General features: G+C 45.6%; 1 protein-coding gene across 1 annotated transcript in view; it reads left to right on the top strand.

The window, feature by feature from the left end:
* Positions 1–7,078: 7,078 nt before the first annotated feature.
* Positions 7,079–26,357, top strand: part of GTF2F2 (general transcription factor IIF subunit 2) — an 82,393-nt gene continuing 63,114 nt past the window's right edge. The window contains exons 1-4 of the mRNA XM_039914898.1: positions 7,079–7,176; positions 9,704–9,777; positions 12,926–12,944; positions 15,317–15,461. Of these exons, the coding sequence (XP_039770832.1) occupies positions 7,120–7,176; positions 9,704–9,777; positions 12,926–12,944; positions 15,317–15,461 (295 nt within the window). The 5' untranslated portion in view covers positions 7,079–7,119. The remainder of the gene's footprint in view (positions 7,177–9,703; positions 9,778–12,925; positions 12,945–15,316; positions 15,462–26,357) is intronic.

Genomic DNA, 26,357 nt, shown 5'->3' with positions numbered 1-26,357 from the left:
ACAGAAGAAACACAAGACCGTCTTTTGAAGGGGAAGAATTACTGAAGCACTGCTGGAGACCAAAACATGCAACCCTGTATGGAGTTTGGAAAAACTACAGCTCACCCGTTCCTTGAGGGCAAAGCTATTTCCTTCTTGCTTCAAAGCAGCAGGTGAAATATTTCCTGGGGAAATGTGTGATCTTTTTCTCTAAAATGGTTTTACACCCAATTCACCTCAGGATGTTGTAAGGCTCTCATGGAGTGGCTTTAAAATGGCTGCTCAGGATATCTGCAGTCAATCAGTCGTATTTATTGAGTGTTGCCTGTGGGGCAGTCAGTCAATCATATTTATTGAGTGTTTACTGTGTTCAGAGCACTGTAGTAAGCACCTGGGAGAGTACCATACAAGACTATGGAGTTGGTAGGTTCAATCCCTGCCCTCAACCAACCAGTGGTATTTCTTGAGCACTTACTGGGTGCAGAATACCATACTAAGCACTTGAGAGAGTACAACAGAGAGAGTGGACAGGATCCCAGCCCTCAAGGAGCTTCCGATCTAGTAGGGGAGAGAGACACTAAGATAAGCTACAGATAGGGGAAGTAAATGAATTTAAAGATATGCACATAATTGCTGTGGGAATGAGGCAAGGATGAGTCTCTAGGTGCTTAAGAGGAAAGGATTCAAGTGCAGAAATGATGCAGAAGTGAGATGAGAGGTGATCGGGAAGTCTCCCTGGAGGAGATGGGCTTTTAGGAGGGCGAAAGAGACTAAAAAGCAGCCAGAAAGGGAGGAGGAAAACCAAGCAAGGGCAGCATTCGAGAAACCAAGAAGAGAGTGTTTTCAGGAGAAGGGGCTGGTTTGCAGCGTCAGAGCCTGCTGAGAGGTCTGGGAGGATTAGGATGGAATAGGGTCTGTTAGATTTGGCAAGGAGAAAAAGCAGCGTGGTCTAGTGGATGGAACACGAGCCTGGGAGTCAGGAGGACCTGGGTTCAAGTCCCAGTTCCATCACTTGTCTGCTGTGAGACCTCGGTCAGGTCACTTAGCTTCTCTGTGCCTCGGTTACCTCACCTGTTAAATGAAGATTGAGACTGTGAGCCCCATGTAGGACAGGGACTGTGTCCAACCTGACTTGCTTGTATCTACTCCTGTGTTTAGAACAATGCCTGGCACGTAGTAAGCGCTTAACAAACACCATAGAAAAGGAGGTCAGTAGTGATTTTTGTGAGAGTGGTTTCAGGGATGGAGGTGGGGGTGGTCAGGGAGGGAGAGTGAAGCGGATTGCAGGGGGTCGAGGAGGGATTTGGAGTGGAGGCAGGGGGTGTAAACAACTCATTCATCCAGTGTGTCTTCCCAGGGCTGAGGACGTCCAAATGGGACTTTAGAGCTATCAGTGTTAAACCCAGCTGGGCATTTCCCTTCAAACAAAGATTCAGCTTCCTAATGCAGCACTCGTATGTTTGTATATCCACAGTGTTGGGTGTGCTTAGGGTATTTGTGTTACTTTGTGTTGCTCTATTTTATGTCCCTGACACAATTCTTACTTATCCAATATGTGCACATTTTTGTTGTTTTGTCCCGTGTCCCTCTTTAGACACTAAGGTCCTCTAGGTCAGGGACTTATGACGCATTCCTCTTTCCGTGAGCATCCGATACTTCGCACAGAACACATTCTCAGTACTGAAGATGATACATAAAGCCGGAAGGTCCTTGGGACAGGACTTTCAAACAAATTCCCTGCCTTCGGGACAGCCCATGCCTTAACTCTCCCAGCCAAATTTGAATCCCACTCTCATTCCTCCTGTTCCTGTCCTTCCCGTTTGCCTCTCTCCCCCACCCTCGCCCTATCCCTGCCCACCTTGCCTCTGTTCATATAGCTCCCTGTCCTCCTCTTCCCTTCTGTCAGCTATCTCTCTTCAGTGCCTTTCCCACCTTCCCCCCTGTGGTTCTAGCGTTGCCCAAACACATGTTGAACAACGGTGGACAACCACGCTGAAGGCTATGATTAGATTCTGACTTTTCATTTATTCAGACGGGCCTTCTTATGCCCCTTTCCCGCCTCCTCCTCCCCCATTCTAAGTTAATGAGGTTTCACTGAATCTTTATTTCATGTACCTAACAACTGCTTCCCTGGCTTGTATCCATATATGTAAAAATCGACTGGGCCCTCATTTCCTCCTTTCCCACTCTCTCCTGTATTGTCCTTGCACTTCAATTTGCATACTTTATTCACCCCTCCCTCAATCGCAGAACACTTATATCCATATCCAGAATGTATTTAGAATAATGTCTGCCTCCCCATCTAGACCGTAAGCTTGTTGTGGGCAGGGAATGTGTCTACTAACTCTGTTGTTTTGTACTCTCCCAGCATTAAGTTCTGCACACAGTAAGTGCTCAATAAATATGATTAATTGATTGATTGATTGATCGATTGAGCTTCCAGTGGAGTAATGATTGGATTGCAGCAAACCACAGTTCCATCAGCCCTGTTTGGGCTCTGAACAGCAGTTTGAGGGAGTGAGGCGTGCCTAACGTAAGCTGCCTCTCCCCTCTTTCAAAGCCTAATTGAAGGCACATCTCCTCCAAGAGGCCTTCCCCGACTAAGCCCACATTTTCTTTTCCCCCACTCTGGGTCAACTTGACCTGCTCCCTTTATTTAACCCCCTCCCAGCCCCAGAGCACTTATATCCATATCTGTCATTTATTGATTTATATTCACTCCTGTCTCCTCCGTTAGACCGTAAACTCGTTGTCGGCAGGAAATATTCTCTGCACGTAGTAAGAACTCAATAAATTCGACGGACTGACTAAAACGAACAGAACCTGTCCGCAGTCTCAGTAAGCACTGTCAGCGTTCAGCTGCGTGGCCACATCTGCTTCTTCTGTTGGTTGCCAGGACGGCAGCAGCACATAAGTTTGAGCACAGCTGGCCCGCCTGAGCTTGCGTTTCAACACTCCTCTCCAACTGGGACTTTATTTAGTGAACACATCTTGGCCCAAATTGATCTTATTTCCTCATTTCCCCTCCCCGCCCTCCCCTCAGCATTGCCTGGGCACTTTTTTCCCTTTGGTATTTGTTAATTATAGTACTTGTAAAGTACTATGTCCCAAGCACTGTTCTGAACACTGGGGTAGATACAAGGTTGGACACAGTCCATGGCACCCATGAGGCTCGCAGTCTTAATCCCCACTTTATGGATGAGCGACCTGAGGCACACTGAAATGAAGTGACTGGCCCAAGGTCACACAGCAGACGAGTGGTGGAGCCGGGAATAAAACTCAGGTCTTTCTGACTTCTGACCCTTGACTGTGTACCCCATAAGCTCGTTGATACTTATCCCAGCCCCACTCTACTATTTCCCTGATCTGTCGTCTAGTTTAATCTGACATCATAGTAAATGCTTAAGCTATTCCACCGATATTATTATACTGGGGTCTGTTGGGCTCCTAATGGGCCAGGAACATAGCTATTTCTGTTTTGTTGTACAGAAAGTACTTAGTACAGTGCTCTGCACATAGTAAGACTTAATAAATACTACTGATTGATTGATTGTTGGCAGCTGGAAATGAATCCTGGGAAGATTTTTTTGTGGATGGGTGAATGGGAAGTCTTTGAAAGGATTCTGCCTTTCTACAGAGGCAAAATGCTAGTTAAATGAAGACCAAGACAAACTGCAAGCAGGCAAAGCTCAGTGTCGGAATTCTATGTAGTTGCCATGTGAAGCATGACTATTAATTATAGTTTACTTTTCACCAAGGTAAATTTATTTTAATGATTACTGCAGTGTAGAATTTATTCATTTCCATCAAATTCTTTGATTTCTCATTTTTGTTTGGAGCTCTCTGAATAAGAAGCCTCCATGCGCTCACTATGCTTTAGAATTAGGTAATTGTAAATTAATGGTAATTGTTAAGTACTCAGTATGTGCTGAGCACTGTACTAAGTGCCAGGGTAGATCAAGATAATCAGGCTGGACACAGTCAATTAACTGTATTTATTGAGCACTTACTGTGTGCAGAGCACTGTACTAAACACTTGATAGAGCACAGACACCTTCCCTGCTCACGACGATCTTACAGTCTAAAAGGGATGTTTGTGACCCACAGGGGGTTCCAGCTTTAATCCCCATTTTCAGATGAGGAAACTGAGGCACAGAGATATCAAGTGACTTTCCCAAGGTCACCCAGCAGACAAATGGCAGAGCTAGTATTAGAACCCTGGTCCTCTGATTCCTAGGCCCATGCTCATTCCACTAATTTGCCAAGGGGACTCTCTTTAGCGAAGTATGAATTTCTGGATCTTTTCCTTCCTCCCATTCAAATGGCCTCTGGAGGGGAGAACTCTGGTTGACTTAGCTTCCTCAGAACAAAAAAGTGTTTGCCACAGTATGGTCCCCAGGGTTCTCTGTTCTGTTTACTAGATGCAGCCAAGCAGAGAAACTGACAGGAGGCTAAGATCCTTATCCATGTTGACAGAATTCTTACATGTTGTGCTCCTGCCTGGTCGCTTTTCTGAAAACCCTGAATTCTCTCCTCGGTGCCCAAGGTGAACGCGAGTAAAAGGGACAAGAGAAAATGCTCAGAATCTCCCATCATCTTGTGGACAATATTCTCATCTATAAAAGCCTATTCTGGTTGGGCCAATATAATAATGTTGGTATTTGTTAAGCGCTTACTATGTGCAGAGCACTGTTCTAAGCGCTGGGGTAGATACAGGGTAATCAGGTTGTCCAAAATGACCTTCCTAAGTCCCGTCTCCTCTCCATAAAGTGATAGAATTAGGGAAATAATTATAATTATAATAATATAATAATTGTGGTATTTGTTAGGCGCTTACTTAGAGTGGCACCGAGGAGCATGTGGGAATCAGAAGGACCTGGGTTCTAATTCCTGCTCTGCCACCTGACTGCTGTGTTACCTGGACGAATCACTTCACTTCTGTGGGCCTCGGTTCAATCCAGTGTAAATGGGGATTAAGATTGTGAGCCCCAGGTGGGAAACAGACTGTGTCCAACCCGATTATCATGTATTTACTTCAGCTCTTAATACAGTGCCCCGTACATAGTAAGTGCTTAACAAATATCACAGAAAGAGATAAACAGGTCAGACCCCCTAAGTAGGAGGGAGTACAACTGAATCCTCATTTCACTGATGAAGTCTAAATCTCTTGCTCCAGTTGATCCCGTGAGACGGTGCCTTTTCCCACTCAGTTTGGCCCAGGGCTCACCGATGGTTCATTCACTGAGCGCTTATTGTGTGCAGAACAGTGTACAGTACAGTGCAGAACAAAGAGAAACGATCCCTGCCCACAATGGGCTCCCAGTCTAGAGGTTCTCACTTCTCCTGCCTCCACGGCTTCCCGGCGGCGACTACTCCTCAAATCCGACAGACAATGACTCAACCCCTCTCAAAGCCTTTTTGAAGGTCCATCTCCTCCACGATGCCTTCCCTGACTAAACCCCCCTTCCCTCATCTTCCACTCCCTTCTGTATCACCCTGACTTGCTCCCTTTGGTCTTCCCCATCCCAGCCCCACACCACTTTTGTCCCTCTCTGTCATTTCTTTATTTATATTATTGTCTGTCCTCCCCAACCCCGTCTAGACAGTAAGCTCGTTGTGGGTAGGGAAAATGCCCGTTTATTGTTGCAGTGTACTTTACCAAGCGCTTTCCCATTCATATGGCCTCTGGAGGGAAGAACTCTGGTTGACTTAGCTACTGCAGAACAAAAATTGTTTGCCACAGTATGGTCCCCAGAGTTCTCTGTTCTATTTATTAGATGCAGCCAAGCAGCTGTGCACACAGTAAGCGCTCAGTGAATACTTTGATGGTAGCAGCACCGTGGCTCAGTGGAAAGAGCCCGGGCTTGGGAGTCGGGGTCATGAATTCTAATCCTGACTCTGCCACTTGTCTGCTGTGTGACTTTGGGCAAGCCACCTCACTTCTCTGGGCCTCAGTTACCTCCTGTGTAAAATGGGGATGAAGACTGTGAGCCCCGCATGGGACAACCTGATGACCTTGTACTTACTCCAGTGCTTAGGACAGTGCTGGGCACAAGGTAAGCGCTTAACAAATACCATTATTATTATTGATGCCTGTCTACTTGTTTTGTTGTCTGTCTCCCACTTCTAGACTGTGAGCCCATTGTTGGGCAGGGATTGTCTCTATTGCCGAACTGTACAAGCGTTTAGTACAGTGCTCTTGAGGAAGCAGCGTGGCTCAGTGGAAAGAGCCTGGGCTTCGGAGTCAGAGGTCATGAGTTCGACTCCCGGCTCTGCCACTTGTCAGCTGTGTGACCGTGGGCAAGTCACTTCCCTTCCTCTGTGCCTCAGTTACCTCATCTGTAAAATGGGGATTAACTGTGAGCCTCACGTGGGACGAACTGATTACCCTGTATCTCCCCCAGCGCTTAGAACAGTGCTCTGCACATAGTAAGCGCTTAACAAATACCAACATTATTGTAAGCGCTCAGTAAATACTATTGAATGAATGAATATGGATGAATGAATGGATGGCTGAGTGGCATTAGCTTTTAGACTGTGAGCCCGTTGTTTGGGCAGGGATCTGTCTGATGCCGAATTGTCCATTCCAAGCGTTTAGTCCAGTGCACTTGCACCCAGGAAGCGCTCAATAAATACTATTGAATGAATGAATACGGTTGGATGAGTGAATGAATGAATGGATGGCTGAGTGGCATTAGCTTTTAGACTGTGAGCCCGTTATTTGGGCAGGGATCGTCTCCGTCTGATGCGGAACTGTCCATTCCCAGCGTTTAGTCCAGTGCACTGCACCCAGGAAGCGCTCAATAAATCCAGTCGAATGAATGAATGAATGAGAAGAAAAACGGCGCGCGGAGGAAGTTTGTCCTCACCGCGCGCCGTCGGGCCGACTGGCCCTGCGCAGGCGCAATGGATTTTCCCCTCTCCCCCTCCCCTTTCCTCGCCTCGGCGGCGGGTCTCGGCCAGGTCGGGTGCGGCGCGCGGAGGAAGTTTGTCCTCGTCGCGCGCCGTCGGGCCGGCCGGCGCCGCGCAGGCGCAGTGGGAGGGGTTGCCCTCCTCGCCTCGGTCTGGAGCCGGGTCGGCGGCGCATGCGCAGTAGGCGCAGCAGCCGCAGCAGCCGCCGCCGCCGCCGCCGCCGCCGCCATGGCCGACCTGGACCTGACCGGAGCCAAGCAGAACACGGGAGTGTGGCTGGTGAAGGTAAAGGCCGAGCAGCTCGTCCTTCCCCGCTCCTTGCCGTGTCCTGGGCGCCTCCTCCGCACTGTACTGAGCGCCTGGGAGAGTCCCCTCGAAGCATAATGATAATGTTGGTATTTGTTAAGCGCTCACTATGTGCAGAGCGCTGGGGGAGATACAGGGTCATCAGGTGGTCCCACGTGAGGCCCACTGTTAATCCCCATTTTGCAGATGAGGTCACTGAGGCCCAGTGAAGTGACTTGCCCACAGTCACCCAGCTGACAAGTGGCAGAGGCGGGATTCGAACCCCTGACCTCTGACTCCCCAGCCCGGGTTCTTTCCACTGAGACACGCTGCTTCTCTGGCATAGCCATGCTGGCACTTAATGATGATGATGATGATGGCATTTGTTAAGCGCTTACTATGTGCAAAGCACTGTTCTAAGCGTTGGGGAGGATACAAGGCGATCAGGTTGTCCCACGCGGGGCTCCTGGTCTTCTAAATCCCCATTTTCCAGAGGAGGCCCAGATAAGTGAAGTGACTGGCCCAGAGTCACCCAGCTGACAAGCAGCTGAGCCGGGATTTGAACCCATGACACTTTCTCTAATAAAGCAATACACTAACACCTGCCCTGCCCACAAGAGGAGTTTACTACAGCTGGGGGACAGACATTAAATTAAGTTGCAGATGGAGGAGATTTAAATAAGGGCCGTGGGTCCAGGCTGGCCATCAAGTGCTGGGGGAGGAGGGTACAGGCCTAAATTGATCACCCCCATCCCACTCTACCGTCCTCCCGGCCCCCATATCCTTCCCTCCCTCAATCAGTGGTATTTATCGAGCGCTTACTATGTGCAGAGTGTTGTACTGACCTCTGGGAAAGTACCACACTACAGTAAACAGACACCTTCCCTGCCCAAGGGGAGCTTACTGTTTACAGGTGGGGGACAGACATTAAAATAAGTTACAGATAGAGGAGACGGAAGAAGGTGAGGATATGAAGATAAGCGTTGTGGGGCTTGGGTGGGCATCAAAGTGCATGGGGTACACACCCAAATTTATCACTCCCATCCCACTATGTCCCCCTGTCCCTTTATATCCCCCTGTCAATAATAATGGTAACTGTCAAGCGCTTACTATATGCCGAGCAGCGTACTTCATGCTGGGGTGGATGCAAGCAAATATTTCATTTATTCAGTCGTAAATATTGAGCGCTCTCTGTGTGCACAGCACTGGACTAAGCGCTTGAAAAGTCCAATTGGGCAAGAGATAGAGACCAGCCCGACCCAACAACGGACTCACAGTCTAGAAGGGAGAGACAGACAGCGAAACAAAACAAGTAGACAGGCATCAATAGCATCAAAACAAATAATTAGAATTGTAGGTATAGATACATCATTAATAAAATAAATAGAATAATAAATATTTACAAATATACACAGGCACAGCGAGACATTGGTTCGAGCAACGTATCAACATCGCAATATAGTATTTACTTTTTGCAGAGAGCATTGCATTGAGTGCTCGGGTGAGTACGAGAAGCAGCTTGGCTGAGTGGCAAGAGCCGGGGCTTGGGAGTCAGAGGTCGTGGGTTCCAATCCCGGCTCCGCCACTTCTCAACTGTGTGACTTTGGACGAGTCACTTCACTTCTCTGTGCTTCAGTTATCTCATCTGTAAAATGGGGATTGAGGCCGTGAGCCCCACGGGGGACAACCTGCTTACCCTGTATCTACCCCAGCTCTTAGAACGGTGCTTGGCTTAACAAATACCATCATTAGTATTATTATAGTAGCGTTGGTAGACATGACCCCTGGCCTCCAGGAGCTTAAATTTAGTTGGGGAGACAGACATTAGAATAACTTTAGCCAGACGGGGAGCAGCAGTTTATAAGGATATGTAGGAAGTAGTTGGGGTGGGCTTTGTATCAAAGTGCTTGAGGAGTTCAAACCCCAGTACAGAGCCTTTTTTGGTGGGCGGAGGGAGGGCAGTTTGAAGCAGAGGGTCAGAGGAGAGTGAGAGGCTGAAGGCTGGGAGAAGGCTGAGAAAGTATTCTAAAAATGTGAGAGGGAATAGTAATCGTTATTATAGTATTAAGTGTTTACCATGAACCAAAGCGCTGTGTTCTGCGCCGGTGCGGAGTCAAGATAAACAGTTTGGACATAGTCTGCTTCTCACACGCGATTCCCACTCTAAGCCGTGAGGTCGGTATCTTATACCCATTTTACAGGTGAGGAAATTGAACACAGAGAGGTTAGGTGACCTGTCCAGGGACTCGCGGTCAATAAATTATTTATTCATATTAAGTCTACCCCTCTAGATTGTAAGCTCGTTATGGGAATGTGCCTGCTAATTCTGTTGTAGTGTACTTTTCCAAGCACTTAGTTCAGTTCTCTGCATGTAGTAATCCCTCAGTAAATATCATTGATTTGATCACTGGTAGTCCAGTGACAATTGGAAGTCTAAGTACCTGGAAACAGCTAACCATTTTTCCATTATTTATTTCTACATTTTTTTTTAATTCATTGTATGACAATTTATCTGTATTTGGTTTAGGTTCCAAAATACTTATCCCAGCAATGGGCTAAAGCCTCAGGAAAGGGGGAAGTGGGAAAACTGCGAATTGCCAAGTAAGTAGTTTTTCTTACTTTTTGTTCTTTTGTTTTTGGGAATTTGCATACTTTTCTAGTGACTTGGTACAGATGCAGTTTAAGTTATAGAATGCTCTCTTGTGCTGGGGATGTAATAAGCAAAGTTCTGGGAACTCGGAGAAGCGAGTACTTCATTACTCTAAAAGGATTTATATAGTCTGTGGACTGAAAGTATTAATCTGTGTAGCTCTGGTCTAAAGACTTGTATGCTGTCGGTCTGTTTCCACTTGCTCATTTTGGAAAGAATACAGTCTGGTGTCAGAAGAATCAGTGTATCTTTAAATTAGCTTTATAAATTACATTAACATCTGTCTCCCCCTCTAGACTGTAAACCTGTTGTGGGCAGGGAAAGTGTCTGCTGGCTCCCATGTATTATGTTGGCTCAGTAATTACCCATTTTACATTTTAAATTGATTGTACGCAAGTGTGGGATGTTGGTTGTGGGGCGAGAACCAAAGCTTGAATTTTTCTTCAACTGGAGTTCTTCGAGAGCATAGCTTCCCTGACTGTACAAGAGAACAAATGCAGTGTGTGCCAGTCACTGAGAGCTTGCTGTTAGCTGGATTGTTCACACCCAACTGTCTTATAACGTGAAACCTCATGCTAAAGAAAACCCATGGTCTAGTATTCACCCATTCCGGTGCCCCGCACATGCTCTCAGGTGGTATTTCTCGCACTGGCTCATGTTGTCCTTGAGACCTTTCCCCAATTCCCTAATTGCATTCTCTCCAAGGCACCTACAGAAGACACGTGTTATGGCAGGACTGAGGGTTGTTTTCCATTTTTCCTTCCTGGTATTTGTTAAGCACTTACGAGGTGCCAGGCATCCTACTAAGGGCTGGGGTAGATAGATGCTAATCAGGTTGGACACAGATCCTGTCCCACATGGGCCTCTCGGTCTTCATCCCCATTTTACAGATTAGGGAGCTGAAGTACGGAGAAGTGAAGTGACTTGCCCAAGGTCATACAGCAGACAAGTGACCAAGCTGGGATTAGAACCCAGCTCCTTTCAACTCCCAGGCCCGAGCTCTCTCCACCAGGCCAAGCTGTTTTTCGTCATTTGCTCTGAGGGTTGCAGCCTGGGTGATTGGCATGAATGCATTTTGGTCTTCTTTACCCCAAATGAATATCTTTGCCCCCTCATAGTCCTATTCCTGAGGGGTGCTGATTTGCAGCAGATGGACAGCATTAAAATATTGGTCCATTTCATTTGTCACCGATGCAGCGTGTTTCTAGCAGAAGTCTGCCCAGAAGGTAGTCACAGTGTAATTCCCAACTTGGCTTTTAAAATTCTCAACATTTAGAGATCGTGAAACAGACAAGCTTAGCCCACAGCTCTAGTTCATCTGCAAAATGGGGATGAAGATTGTGAGTCCTGTATGGGACAGGACCTGAATTCAACCCGATTACCTTATGTCCACCCTAACGCTTAGAAGGGTGCCTGGCACATAGTAAACACTTAAATGCTGTAAAAACCCCCCGGCAGAATAATCTTGAACACAAAATATTCCAGGATTTCCTTGTCCTTCATCTCCTCTTGAGTCATTTGGCTCAGCTTGGGGTTATGGAGATCCAGGAGTGGATTTTTATTGTAAAGTGTGTTTTCCTGAAAGTATAACTTAGAGATGTAAGTAATCTTCCATATAATTTCCCATCTAAATGCATGGGAGCCTAGTAGAGCCGTGTAATGCCTCGGCCAGGCTGCCCATCATCTTTTCTCATCTCTGCGGCCCTGGGTGGCAAGACCCAGCTGAGTGGGGATGAAAGTGGGGAGGGGGACCATGTTCCTGGGAAAGATGCCTCTGTGGGCCTGTTGCACGCGGAGATATTTTCCCGATCGTGGGCAGCCTTTCCCTCTGACTTCCCCTCCAGTCAGGGAGTCTGTATGAGACTCACTCTCCCATAACCCCTGGTTCCTCTGATCCATCAATCAGTGGTATTTATTGAGTGCTTACTTCGTGCAGAGCACTGTACTAAGCACTCGAGAGAGTACAATACAACAGAGCAGACTACCACAAATTAACTGTCTAGAGGGAGAGCGGATACTGCGGGAAGGGTGGGGGGCAGGGGGTGTATCGTCAAGGGCTGACGAGCAGGGGTGTTGGGATGCCTCTCCCAGTCAGTCAGTTGGGAAATAACGTGGTCTAGTAGATAGAGCGTGGGCCTGGCTGTCAGAAGGACCTGGGTTCTAATCCTGGCTCTGCCACTTGTCTACTGTGTTGGATCGCAGGCAAGTCACTTAATTTCTTTGAGCCTCAGTTCCCTCATCTGTAAAATGGGGATTAAGAGTGTGAACCCTGTGTGGGACATGGACCGTGTCCAACCTGATTACAACCTGATCTACCCCAGCGCTTAGAACAGTGGCTGGCACATAGTAAGTACTCAAGTACCATTAAAGATGTCGATAAAAAATGGAGTGCTTGGGGCATGCAGAGCACTGTACTAAGTGATGGGGAGAATATAATGCAATAGAGTTGGGAGACACGTTCCCTGCCCACAGTGAAGATAACAGTTTAGAGGACCCACTCGAGACCGGCTCCTCTGAGAACCCTCTCACTGAGCCCCCCCCCCCCATCTCCTTTGGCACTCGAAGGAGCTAAAGCACTAAATTAAGCCACCTCCGGGATGGATATCGCCGATGGAGCTTTCCTTGCTGAGTGGGTTCCGACAAGCCTCGTCATTCTTCCTTCTGCAGGGTCTGCCTCAACTCGTCACGAGGAATCTAGGGATACATTCAAACCATATATAACAATAATGATGGTGTTTGTTAAGCGCCTACTCTGTGCCAAGCACTGTTCTAAGAGCTGGGGGAGATACAAGGTTATAGGTTGGATCCACTCCCATCCCATGTGTGGCTCACAGTCTTAATCCCCATTTTTACAGATGAGGTAACAGAGACACATAGAAATTAAGTGACTTGTCCAAGGTCACCCAGCAGACAAATGACGGAGTCGGGATTAGAATCCAGCTCCTTCAGCTCTCAAGCCTGTGGTCTATCCACTATGCCACGCTATACGTCAAAAATGAATGGGAGAAGTAAATATAAATTTGAGCTCATATTTGTAAGGCTCTATATTGGAAAAATTGTCAACTTTCAATTATTTTCTGTCTTTTTGTTTGTTTTTAGGAGTCAAGGAAAGACTGAGGTAAGTTCTTTTCCCTCAACACATCCCTTCTCAAACATCTCCTCTGGGCATTTTTCATTTAAAGCACCAGGCTCAGCTCTGCTTGCCATATTAATGATGACTAAGGCATTGATTAGGCGCTTACTATGTGCTGGGGTAGATAGCTCCGACACAATCTGGGCTCATAAAAGGAGGGAGAATAGGTATTTTACCCTGATTATACAGAAAGGGGAACTGAGAGACAGAAGGTTGAATGATTTGTCCAAGACAGAGTTGGGACTAGAACCCAGGTGTCCAGATTTACAGACCCAGGCTCTTTCCGTTAGGCCTCACGTCTTTCCACTACCCCCCCAACCCTACACCTGGATTCTCTGTCATCGCTTACCCACTTGTAGTGATTTTTTGCCCAGTCACACCTTTTTTTTAAAAATTCTGGAGACTCTTTGTGTTCCAATTTTCCCCAGTTCTAGTTTTTTCAGAGGCGGCAGCAAGGGAAGATCTCCTTTTCCCTGTTCCCCTTTCCCTTTCTCCAGGTTTGGAGTGTGAAAGCTGCTGTTGAATTTCCACCGGCTCAGTCAATCAATGGTATTTGAGTGCTTACTATGTGCAGAGCACTGTATTAAGTGCTTGAGAGAAGACAGTATAGCAGAATTAGCAGTCCTTCCCTGCCAGCTGGATGGCCCAAAAGATCTTCCCTCTTCACCCCTCCCTTCAGAGCAGCCCTTAAGGGTGCTTTTTACCACCTTTTTGGAGGTGATAGTGAGCTGTGGAGGGGAGGAGTAATGCTAGAAACTGCTGACAAGAAGTAGAAGCAATGTAATGTTTAATGTTAATGTTTAGGATGAACAAAGAAGATAATTGGGAGAAAAGGGAGAGTTTCCAAAATGCATAGAAAGAGAATGACATTGAAAATTAATCTTCGAAGACAGAAAATTGCAATGCGTTGCCCTATAATTTTCAGAAAATCCAGCCTCAGTTTATTTGATGAAATTAACAGACTATTTGAAGGACAATAGCAGTAGAAAGTTGATTATCCTAATTGAGGCAGCTCAAAGGAGGGGAAGAAAAAAACTAAAAAAAAATTGGTTGCCTGCCTGTTATAATTTTCTTCATTTTACCAAAATTGTGATGGGCTGAGCCGGCACCAGCTGACTATTGTAAGTATTTCTATTACTCTTCTTTGGGAGAGAGAGAGATTCCACTTTGGGGGGGATTTTAGATGGCTGGATAATTTAGAATGCTGTCTGGGTGGTGTAATGGAGTTATTTGCATTTAAGTGATTCATTCATAAGCGCTACTTTGTGCAGAGCACTCTACTAAGCGCTTGGGAGAGTACAATACAACATTCCCTGCCCACAATGAGTTTACAGCCTTAGTATTTAGAAAAGATTCCCATGATGTCAAGGAACAGCTCTTACCACTTGCCATGTACGGTGCCCAGTTGTGTAGGCATTCAATAGTTGACGATGCTACTCTTCCCACTTTTTTTTAATGGTATTAGTTAAGCGCTTCCTCTGTGCCAAGCACATTTCCAAACCCTGGGGTAGATACAAAGTGATCCATCTTGGACCCAGTCCGTGTCCCACATGGAGCTCCCAATCTTAATCCCCATTTTACCAGTGAGGTAACTGAGGCACAGAGAAGTGAAATGACTGTGACTGTTGAAGTGAGGACCATCGAACAAGTGTTGCCAAATCCCTCTGTAGAAAATGTGCGAGTTCTTTGTGGAGAGAGGCTAGAGAGTAAAAGCATTTCAAAAGAAAATTTGGTTTTAGTCCCTGGTTTCTAAATTCCAGGATTGACCGATGAACTGTTTTCTGTTTCCTAAGAATGTCTAGTCCTCTTAGACTATTTATAAGAGCTGTGTAGAACCTGAGAGAATTTGATTCTTAAAAGATGTTAATAATAATGACATGGTACTTGTTGAATGCTTATTATGTGCCAAGCATCCTGCTAATTGCTCGGATAGATGAGATAATCAGGTTGGATGCAATCCATGTACCTCATGAGGCTCCCAGGATTGAGCCCCCTTTTTACAGATGAGGAGCCCAAGGCTCAGAAGTGGAGTGACTTGCCTAAGGCCACACAGCTGGCAAGCGGCAGACCTGGAATTAGAACCCAGGTCCTCTGACTCTCAGACCTGTGCTCTTTCCACTAGGTCTTGCTTCTCCCTGATATCAGCCAAATCCATCCAGCCCTGAATGAAATGGAGAATACCACAAACAGCATGGGACATTGGGGACAGTCTTACTTCTGATGTTGATTTTAATTTTTTAAATTTAATTGTCTTAAAACATGACCCAGATGTTTAACTATGCATTTATAGTGAGTTGCGTGTTTAGCGAGTTGGCAGGTCCATGTCAATGAATTATTTGGTTAATTCTGTCTACTAGGTATCATTTACCTTGAATGAAGAACTTGCAAGCATTCATGATATCGGAGGGAAGCCTGCTTCAGTCAGAGCCCCGAGAGAACACCCATTTCTCTTGCAGAGCGTGGGAGGACAGACGTTAACCGTATTTACGGAGACCCCGGCAGGTAAATGGAAACGAAAACAATTTTAATCTTATCCCCCGCATGGACGTCAGTTAGGTTTCCGATATCTTCCGGATCGTCCGTTAAGGGGGCCGCCTTCAGAGCTGCCGGTCTGAAATTAGGCCTGCCCGGCCGGTTAGTTCATCTTGTGTTCTCCTGTCATGCCACTCCCTTTGTCTGGAATAGAGGTGGTAGGACCCTCCTCAGAGAAGCTTGTTTTCGACATGTGAGAAACCAAAACAAATCAGGCAAAATAGCAGACCAAGTAGATGCAGAGAAGCATCAGTTGGTTTGGTGACAGAGTAGTGCAGTCTTTGTAGAGCCTCTGCTTCCTGTCCGCCATGGGACTCTTTTTGGCAATCAGAAGGTGAGTTTGCCCAAATCATTGCTTGCCTGTTCAGTATGGGTTTCTACACTGTGGCACCGGTCTATTTTATCAAGACCCAGGGAATGAATGAAACTTTAAGCTATCGCCGCCACCATTTCCCTGGAGGTTCACTTTCAACCGAAATGATTTTCACTGCATAGTGGATAAACCAGCTAATGTCTTTTCCTGCCTAAACCCCGAAGTAATGTATGATTTGTTACGGGCCGGAAATGTCTACTCGTGCAGGAGATGTTGACTCCACTGTCTAAGTTTAAACTGAATTCTGTTGTGTCCTAGTTTTCTATGTTAGAGTGAATTTGGGGGCTTAGCCACTAAGTTAGTTATGCTTCTTAATGGAGCCATGTGATATGCTAGTGTTCATTTAGCTAGCTGGCAAAGTCTAGATGGTTAAACTCTCAGAAATTGCCGTTTGTGGATCTGCCCCACCTCAGACTCTGGGGTCTTCATTATTCAGTTTTAAAGAAGCAAAGAAATATCCTACTTCCAAAAAATAATCAAAATAAGGAGCCGTTTACTAACACGTTCAATGCTATCAGCCAGTTAATCACCACAATAAGAGTATATAAGCAAAGTGGAAAAACCATAATGGTTCTCCCTGACACCTGGTTCTGAGTATCATGCAAATTCAAATTGCATTATTTACGGAATTTAGACAATTGTGTACTTCCAGTTATTAAGAATATCCAGAGTTTCTTCATTTCTTTTTCTGAGTGTTTCCGAGGAACACGAGGGTGCTGGGCAGACATTACTGCTTTAGCAAATAGTTGCATGAAGTTATTTTAGGAGAGGTGGGTTTTTGACCTGTCAACAGAGAGAGGCTTTTCATCTCTTCATTGTGGCGGGGATTTATGTGACAAAAATGGAGCGTTTTGTTTAGGTAAAGGTGACAGAATCTTGGGCGAGCCAAAGAAGTAAAAGTGATGGATGATGGTTTGGCATCTCCTCCAAGAAGTCTTCCCTGCCTAAGCCCTCATCTCCTCTTCTCCTACTCCCTTCTGCATCTGTCTCCCCCTCTAGACTTTTTTCTGAGGAAAGCGTTTGGGTTTTTTTAAGCCTTTGTCTCACCTCTTGTTTTAAGAAAATTGACTCTGGCTTATTACTGCCTATTGCATAGATCAGCTCAGTGTGATAAATGGAAACCCTGAAGGTATGTCTTCTTGCTAGCCATAGCAGGTGGGGACATTAGGAGTATTGTTACTCAATCAGACCGTGATCAACCCACCCTTTCTGTTCTTGACATCAGGATGCCTAAAGGAGCTTGTGCTTGTTGTCTCCCTTGCCATCCAGCCTAGTGGTGTACCACCTAACAGCCTTTGTTTCTCAGGCTCCATTTGTCTGAACTGATCTCACTCTTACTGATGTGTCTGGGTAGCACTTGGGAGTGAATTCCTTATGTTCACTCCTGTGGGAAAAAAAAATTGCTTTTGTTTGTCTTGAACTTACCCCCTTCAGCTTTCAGTGACTGGCCTTCTGTTGTGTGGTTGTGGAATTTGGGGAACCCCAATCCTGTGTTTTTGCCCTCCACACCCATTGTAATTTTGTACACTTCAATATGTTGAAGACAGAAGAGTTCTCTTTTGAGTTTGTCCTAGGGTGGAAGCTTCTGGAGTTACTGATCATTGTGGCTACTCTTCTTATCTTCTGCATCTTTAGCATGTCCTTCCTGAGGTCCAGTGTTTAGAACTAAACACAATATTCTGGGTGTAAGCATACCGTTATTTTTTGTGGTGTATTTTGTTGGTTCCTGCCTCCCCAGCTAGTCTGTAAGCCTCTTGAGGGCATAGATTGTTTATTCAATTTTATTTTCCCAAGTACTTAGTCCAGTGCTCGGCCCAGAGGAAGCACTCAGTAAATACTATTGATCGATTTTTTTTCCCAGGAAAATAAAATCCTTCCCAGGAGTGCCCAGTATTTTCACATGTCCTTCGTACTCTTTTCTGTCCTCATCCCGAACAGTTTGTAGCCATGTTTTTGGGTTGATGGTGCCCACAACTGAATACAGTCTTCCGGGAGAGGGCTTGGCAGAGGTGTGGAAAAAGATCCAGCTTGCCACCCATGTTCTGAAGTTTGGACAGTTTGTTCTTGGCTTGCAGTAATGTGATTATGCAAACTCATGTCTAATTTTTTTGTCCACTAGGTCTTAGCATTTCAACATTTTGTTCTCTGCGAAACTTCCCGTCTTTTCACATTGGATTTATTGTTTTTTCACTCCTTCCAATTCCCCTCTCCTTAGTGGATTTACCATTCCTCACTAATTTTATTTAAAGTTTTGCCTTCATTTAAAATTTGGAGGAGGAAGTTATGAACCTCTAAAAAAAAGAAGTGATGTGCTCTCCTACTTTTCTCATCTTCCCAAGTGATAGCATCCTGGGTTTTATTAATGATCATTTGATCTTCTTTAATCAGTTGAATAATATGTTTAAATAAACATGGGGTAGTGATGTGTATCCCAGAATGCTTAAGAAAATGCCAAGTGTACATTTGTACAGCCACTAGCTGCCCCCCCCCCCCTTTATTTTTTGAGAACTAATGGAGGAAAGGAAAGGTCCCTGAAAACGATTATAAAAGCCAGTGTGGCAGTTTTTCAAGAAAGCCAAAATAATAGCCCTAGTCAGTGTTAAAATGATAACCTGGAAGCCAATAATCAGGCATTCAATTTGCCACCCTCAACAAGAGCATCAGATATTAGAAAGCGCACAGTATGGCACTGTGAAGAGTAAATCACGCCAAACCAATTTAATACCCTTCTGTGATAGCAGGTCTGGTAGATGGGCGGGGGTGGGGAGAAACGATAGACGTGATCTATTTCAATTTCAGTAAGGCTTTTGATTCTGTTATCATGGTCAGACCAGGAAAGCATGAGAAGAGGTGGGGAAGCAGCTGGAGAAGGACATCGGGAGAAATGGGCTTGGAAAAGGAAACTGGGGAGAGCAAGGGGTGGCGAAGGGACTACGCTGGAAGTTCCTTGTGGGCAGGGAGCATATCTACCAACTCCAACTGCTTAGTACAGTGTAAGTGCTCAGTTAATACTATTGATGGGAGGACAGTACGGGAAGAGAGAGCGAGGAGATGGAGGAGATTAGGAAGGAGGATGTCAGGGTAAAGGAAAGAAGAAAGGAGGAGATTTACCATAGGGAAAGCAAGAATCAAACCCGAACCAAGTTCTCTCCTGTACTGAAACTCTCTGTGCTGGGATCCACCCCCTTTCTTTGCATTTGCTCGTTGAGAGGGAATGGGGAAGATGTCAGGCTCACGAGCATGCTCAGATATATGACTAACCTAAACGAACTGCAAACCCCAGACTTTTCTGTGACTCCAGATCTGCCGTCTAGCAAGTCTGGGCTTGTCTGGAATCCCAGGGCAACCTGTAAGGGACAGACCCACGACAGACCCCATCCCACCAAAGAGATGTAAAACAAGTTGCCCCATATGGGAAGATCTCCAAGGTAAAAGAAGTGGGAATCGAGTATTGTTCCCCCTATTCCGAGACACTCATCACTTTAGGAGAGTGACTTCCTTTGTTAAACAGCCCATAAACAGCCTTCCCTTTCCTGGAAGTCCTTCGGTGAGTGGAAGGCTTAACAGTCCAGGGACACCTTTTCTCTCTCCCCCCAGCACTCAGGGACCAGAACTCACTTGACGGTAAAACTGAGTTGCCCGTGGCTTAAGTGTGTGTTTTATGGCCTAGGTGAAGCAAAGTAGCCTTAGGTGTCCTTCAAGTGACAGGAGCAGATGTGAGGTTGGGGGAGTGAGCCCAAGAGCAGTCTTAGTGGGGCGATGGGAGAGGTGGGCAGAGAGCTCCGGCCCAGTGGAGCTTGGGTGAGGAGAGAGGGGAAGGCAGGCCGCCTGCCTGGCTGTGGAGACCCTGGCCCCCAGGCTTGCCCTCGTTCCTTGGGGCTGTGTTTCTCCCAGACCTATTCTCTCTCCCAGCTTGTCCATTTATTTTTTATCCAAGGGACCTTCAGGACAGATGCTCATTGGTCAGGACTTCCTATCACCCTCCCACCCTTTCTGTGTTAGAGTAGATGGTTGTCCTAAAACCCAGTGACATCTTGGAAGCCATTAAGCAACATTTTAAATAAAACACAATCTTTCTTTAAGATCAGGACTTTATTTTTACAAATAGGAAAATATACGAGAAGAAAACTGATTCCGATATTTGCTTACTTACCTTTACGAGTCTATGCGTGCCCCCACTAAAACCTCACATGTCAGCACTGATGCGGTTTTCTGTATGTGCGTATTAGGCTCTAACGGTTTGTCCTGGAAGCATAATGTTTCTATGGAAATATCTTGGAGGGCATTAGAGATTACCAATAGTTGTACCGAGGAATGTGAAGCAGTTTTCTGTATTTTGCAGCGTAGCAAATGCAGTATTCTCCTGTTGCTCCATAGGAACAAATAAAAGTCTATCTTTAACAAGAACAGTCCAGCAGTTCAGTTCATGCTGAAAGACTGACTGATCTTGGTTGACTGTGCATATTTTATTTCCTTTCCTGGGGCAGGGGGAATAGTATCCCTAATAGGTAGTTTCCTTTTATTAGGAAATTTCACTAGGGTAGTTGTAACCCATCTACCCCATCTCAGACCTAGATCACGGCAGGTCAGGCAGGTCAGTGGTTGGATGGAATTTTTTATCTTTTCTCTAAAGTACAAATAAACAATCTGTTTCTTTAAATATTGCTAACTGCCTTCCATGCTGCTGTTTGTGTTTCAAGTCATTTTATTTATGAGGTTGACAGCAATTTCTTTTGAGCTTAGTACTTGTTGCCCTGAGAAAAGCATGCAGTTTTTGTTCCAAATCCGCCTGAGATAAGCCAGTATTTTAAATCTTTTTTGTCTATGTCCAACACACACACGTGCTTGCCGCTGTGTTGCAAAGGCCGGCATTTATGACAGCAGTAGATTCACAGTGAGCCTTAGTGGAGAGAACCTGGGCCTGCGAGTCAGGGGGCTTGGGTTCTAATTCTGGCTCTGCTCTCACCTGCTACGTGACCCTGAGCAGGCCACTTCTCTGGGTCTCAGTTTCCTCATTGGAGAAATGGGTATTAAGTACCAGTTCCTCCTCAGAATCAAGCAGAAACTCATTACTGTTGGCTTTAAAGCACTCAATCACCTTGCTCTCCTTAGTTGGCTGCTCTCCTACTACAGTGCAGCCCCAGAGGCCTTCCCTGACTAAGCCGTCTTTCCCTTTTCTTCCGCTCCCTTCTGCGTTGCCCTGATTTATTCATCCCCTCTCCAAGCCCCAAGGCAGTTATGTACATATCTGTAATTTATTTATATTGATGTCTGTCTCCCCCTCCAGACTGTAAGCTCACTGTGGGCTGGGAATGTCTCTCTTATATTGTTATTTTGTACTCTCTCAAGCGCTTCGTACAGTGCTCTGCACACAGCGCTCAGTAAATACGACTGATTGAAGGATACTTATGTGAGCCCCCTGAGGGATCAGGACTGTGTCCAATCTGATAATCTTATATCTACTCCAGTGTCTTGTACAATGTACTAGTAAACCCTTAAGAAATACCACTATTACTATTCAAAAATTACACTTTTTTTAATATTTAAAGGCAGTTTTCTTTATTGCATAATGTAGGCTAAGAGGAGCCAAGGCCAGCATCTGATCTGTGCTTAACTGTCCCGGAGGCCACCTCCACGGACTTCAGAATGTAGCCTCCTCTGAGTAGCGATTGCCTAGCAGGGCACTATCCTTCCAGCCCTGCCAGCGAATCGAGCAGAAGGGAACCTTCGTGACAGTGAGGACTTCCTCCTCCGTTGCCGCTCCGGAGTGCTTCCAGGCCGCGAAAGCTTCTTGTTACGTTGGATTCAGACACAGGGGGAGGTGGAATTCTGTGAATTGAGTAGTTCGTCACTCCCAAAGAACTCTCCTGGAGGTGTGTGGGCTAAAAGAGTGGGACAGACTCGATGGAGCGAGGGAAAATTAGCTCTAAAATATGGGTAGAATTGCTCGTTGACTTCTAACAGTTTCCCAAAAAATGCCAAAACCTTGTGAGTTGTTTTGTTTTTTTTTAAAGTGGTACAGAATGCCAAGTGTGATCATTCTTAATGTGGTTTTTATAGCCCAGAGAGAATTGGAAGTTTTGGGCCATTTCAGATCCATCCACTCTAGGGTGGCATCGTCCCTTCCCAACACCACATCGCCTAGTGGAGCGAGCAGGAGCTTGGGAGGCAGGAGACCCGCGGCCTAATCCCGGCTCCGCCGCTTGCTGCCGAATGGCCCTGGGAGAGTCACTTTACTTGTTGGTTCCTCTCTTTTTTCATCTGTCAAATGGAGATAAAATACTTGTTCTGCCTCCCTTTGAAAATGTGGGACAGGAACTGGGTCTGACCGTACCCCAACTTGTTAGCACAAGGATTTACACATAGTAAGCACTTAATAAATGCCATCTTTGTTATACTGGACAAGGAGACCTTGGGCAGGTAGTGTACCACACTACCTTGAGAAGCAGCGTGACCTGGTACAAAGAGCACAGGCCTGGGAGTCAGAAGGACCCGAGTTCTAATCCCTGCTCTGCCAATTGACTTCTGCCTGAGCTTGAGTAATTCACTTTGCTTCTCTGGGCCTCATTTAAAAATGGGGATTAAGACTGAGCCCTTTGAGGGACAGAGACTGTGTCCAGCCCTACTAGCTTGTATTTACTCCCGTGCTTAGTACAATGTCTGGCACGTAGTAAGCACTTAAATATCATAAAACAAAGCAAGCAATTAAAAGTAAGCTCTCGTTGACACCATTGATTGATAAATAAATACCATAGATTGATTGGAAAGTGGGGGTTCTGCCTCAAACTGGTCGTGTTATCCCAGAGTCTTCAGAGCTCAGTTCGGCAGAGTCATCCATTGACCCTGATCCCGAATGCGAAGAGGACCATTCACAGATCCCCACCTCATTCTAGCGATGAGCTGTCTCCCTCACTCAGCACCTTTTTTCCCTTATTTCTTTCATCTTCATCTTGAACTGCATTGCAGTATTTGAGCGTGGGTTTTCCAGCTTGGAAAGATTCCAGTTTTAAGACTTTATTTTGTGTGAGCAAAGTGTTGGATGGGCATGACAACCTGTAATTCTAATATTGCATAATGGCTGGTCTCCTGAAGCAGCCCAACAAAAGAGCAGTAAGGGGTATCTGCCATCGCTGTTGCCTGGCCCCAAAAGCTGTTCTCTGTGCATTCTGGGAGGGAAGAAGACCTTCGTCCGCTCTTGGGAAACAACTTCCGAGATTGTGTCTTTTTGCAAATTTGCATCTCCTCATAAGTTCTCCTTTTGTCAAAAGCTGCCGATAGATTGGTTGGTTTTAAAATCGCCTTGTTGTCCACCATGATCACCAAAGTACATTTTTCTTGTTCTACAGACAGCCAGTCTGAAGATCATTCTGAAAACCGTTCTACTGGTAAGTGCTTTGAACACAACTTGTCTTCTCTTTCCACACTTAAAAAACGTCTTCAGAACGAGAGCTCGCCATTGCTTCCGCTTTCACCATCCCTGTAGATTTCAGCTCACTCTGTCGATTCCTTAAAGCTTCAGTTAAAGTGCCTACAGAATAGTATCACGTAAAACTGAAATATAGCTTAATAGGCAGTTGGCACCCATCTAGTATTTCAGATGCATTATTCATTGTGTTTTTTAAAATCAGAAATTAAAATTATTGCCAAGGGAACAGAAAACTTTTAATCCCAAATGCATTTTTACTTTGTGCTAATTATTCCTTTTTGGAAGTGGGTTTTTTGTTTTTTTTGCATATTAGTTTCATTTTTTTTTCCATTGTCCGATGGATAGTCCTGCTCTATAACAAAATATCCTGGGTGTCAGGTACTGTTTGGCTTGTTGAAAATGGGCCACTCTTTAAAATGTGGGGGATTCATTCAAAGAAATGATATTACCAAGAGACATGAAGTCATTCCAGTCGTGTTCAGAACTGTTTTAGTCATCTTCCCTGCTTAATAACAAAGTTGCCACAAATTTATGTCTCAGTTATCCCTGGGAAATCCAGCACAGACATAAGGGGGGAAAAACTTGTAGTTAAGGGAGTTCAAATGGGTAGAACACCCTGGAAGGGGTTCAAATCTCGGTACTCTCCAGAGATTTGAGGGACAAAATATAAATCCAGTTAATTCATTGAAAGCAAACAAATTCAGAATATAGATCTGAATAATTTGAAGTAGAAGACATTGCCTTTTTTTACTTAAATATTTAAAAATGAAAAATTATGCTGGTTCTAATTTGCCCATAATGCCAGCCTCTCTGAGTCTTGGGTAGGCTACGGTAGGTAAATGAGCTCTAGTTGCTATGGCTGGGTGTACGCAGGGCTGCATTTGAGGCCGGAGCAGCATTAAGCTGGAGTGAGAGCACTCACAGCACGAATTAAAAGATAAAGAGTGGTTCATACTGGTTTTTAAATATCCGTCCAGGGCAGGGAGAAGCTGTCTTGCTCAGATCATTTGAAAGTTGAGCCTCCTTCTACCTCCCAAAATATTGAAGATGAATTGTTATACAGTGATGATCAATCGGTGGTATTTACTGAGCGCTTACTGCGTGCAGAGCACTGCATTTGGCACTTGGGGGGTGCAATAGAGTCGGTAGACGAGATCCCTGCTCTCAAGGAGCATTTAGTCTAGGGAGAGGAAGCACTTCTTTGGCAACCCCCAAAGGCAATGTTTATTTTTCTTCTTCTTTATCACCAACCTGAGTATCTTTTGACAGCCTACTTGTGCAGAGCACTGGAGTAGGATGTGTGGAATTATAAGATGAGAGTAAGAGGCAGCCCTATCTTCCTCAATCTGTTGAGGAAAGAAGTTGAAAATAAGAAGACAGGTAAATATCCCTGTCTTTCGGAGACATACTGGGCTACAAGAGGGTGGTTTTGGTCCTAGGAGGAGTCGTGCAGCAGGCGGGCTTTTAGCTAGGCTGTGAAGAAGTGAGGACGAGTGGTTAGAGGAAATAGATGGAAGGAAGCTGGGGTTCATTGGTCCGTGATGGCTTGGAGCAGCCAGGGGAGGTAGGTGATGAGGTGGATGGTTTGGGTTGAGAAGCAGCATGGCCCAGTGGACAGAGCTCGGGCCTGGGAGTCAGAGGTCCTGGATTCTCATCCTGGCTCTGCCGCTTGCCTGCTGTGTGACCTTGGCCAAGTCACTTCACTTTTCTGGGCTCCGTTTCCTCTTCTGGAAAATGGAGATTCAATCCTTATTTGCTCTCGTATTTAAACTGTGAGCCCTGTGAGGGACAAGGACTGTGTCGACCTGATTAACTTTTCTCTACCCCAGTCCTTGGAACGGGGTTTGACACCTAGTAAGTGCTTAGCAAATGCCATAATTATTGGGTAGAGCCCAGAGGGTAAATTGGGGAATAAGGGAGGAGAGGATAGCTAGGTTTGAATTATCCAGCCCTTGAAGGGCTTGTGGACTAGAATTTCAATTTCCTACAGAGGACAACAGGGAACCACTGGAAGCTTTATAGGAGAAAAGTGAGATGATCAGGTGAATGCTTGAAGAGCTAATTCTGGCCCTTGCATGTAGGATCAGCCGGACTGGGGAGAGACTGGAAGAAGGAAGATCAGCTAAGAATTTATTAAGGGCCCTTGAACTCACCACTTGACCTTTTTAGTTATTTCACTGTTCATCTTTGAATTTGTCTTATGCTTGTTGCACAGACTTTCATTTTGGTAAGAGGGTTAGACTTTCAGGAGGGCTTTAACTCACATTTTTTATTTTTGTATAGTGGACTGACACTCTTCCCTTTGAGAAGTATAAAATGCGAAATACATTTTGATTTAACTTATTTTTGAAAGAAGTATGAGTTTATGTTGAATTAGCTGATAATATTTTCGGCAAGTAACTGATGATGATTATTATTATTTTGGTCTTTAAGCACTTATTATCCGTCAAGTATTGGGATAGTACAAGGTACTAAGGTCGGACACAGTCCCCGTCCCACTTGAGGCTCACAGTCTAAGTAGGAGGGAATCCCCATTTTGCAGATGAGGGACAGGAGGCTCATAGAAGTTAAGCAACCTGCCCACGGCCACACAGAAGACAAATGGCAGGGCTTGGATTGAAACCCAGGGCCTCTGACTCCCAGGCCCGGGCTCCTTCTGCTAGGCTACTCTGGAAGTGAATGGTTGCAAAGCCTGAAAAATCATAGCTTTGACCAAGGCAGAGCTGCCTCAGACTCAATCGGTAATATTTATTGAGTGCTTATTGTGTGCAGAGCACTGTGCTAAGTGCTCGGGTGACTACAACAAGCTTACAATCTGGAGGGGGAGAGATCAGATGATCAGAAGGTAAGTTCATTGTGGGCAGGGAACGTGTTTACCAACTCTATCGTGTACTCTCCCAAGCACTTAGAACAGTGCTCTGCGCTCAGTAAGCGCTCAATAGATACCATTAATCGATCAGAAAAATCTGGTTTCACTGCTGGGTTGTTTTCCATTAATTTGTTATTGCCCCAGAGGCAAACTGGTGAAGCTGCTTGGAACAAGGCAGATGGTTATAAGGGAAAGTTT

This window comes from Ornithorhynchus anatinus, chromosome 20, assembly GCF_004115215.2.
Source record: "Ornithorhynchus anatinus isolate Pmale09 chromosome 20, mOrnAna1.pri.v4, whole genome shotgun sequence".
Taxonomy (NCBI): domain Eukaryota; kingdom Metazoa; phylum Chordata; class Mammalia; order Monotremata; family Ornithorhynchidae; genus Ornithorhynchus; species Ornithorhynchus anatinus.
Note: the sequence above shows the minus strand (reverse complement) of the source record. Positions and strands in the feature narration are given on the sequence as shown.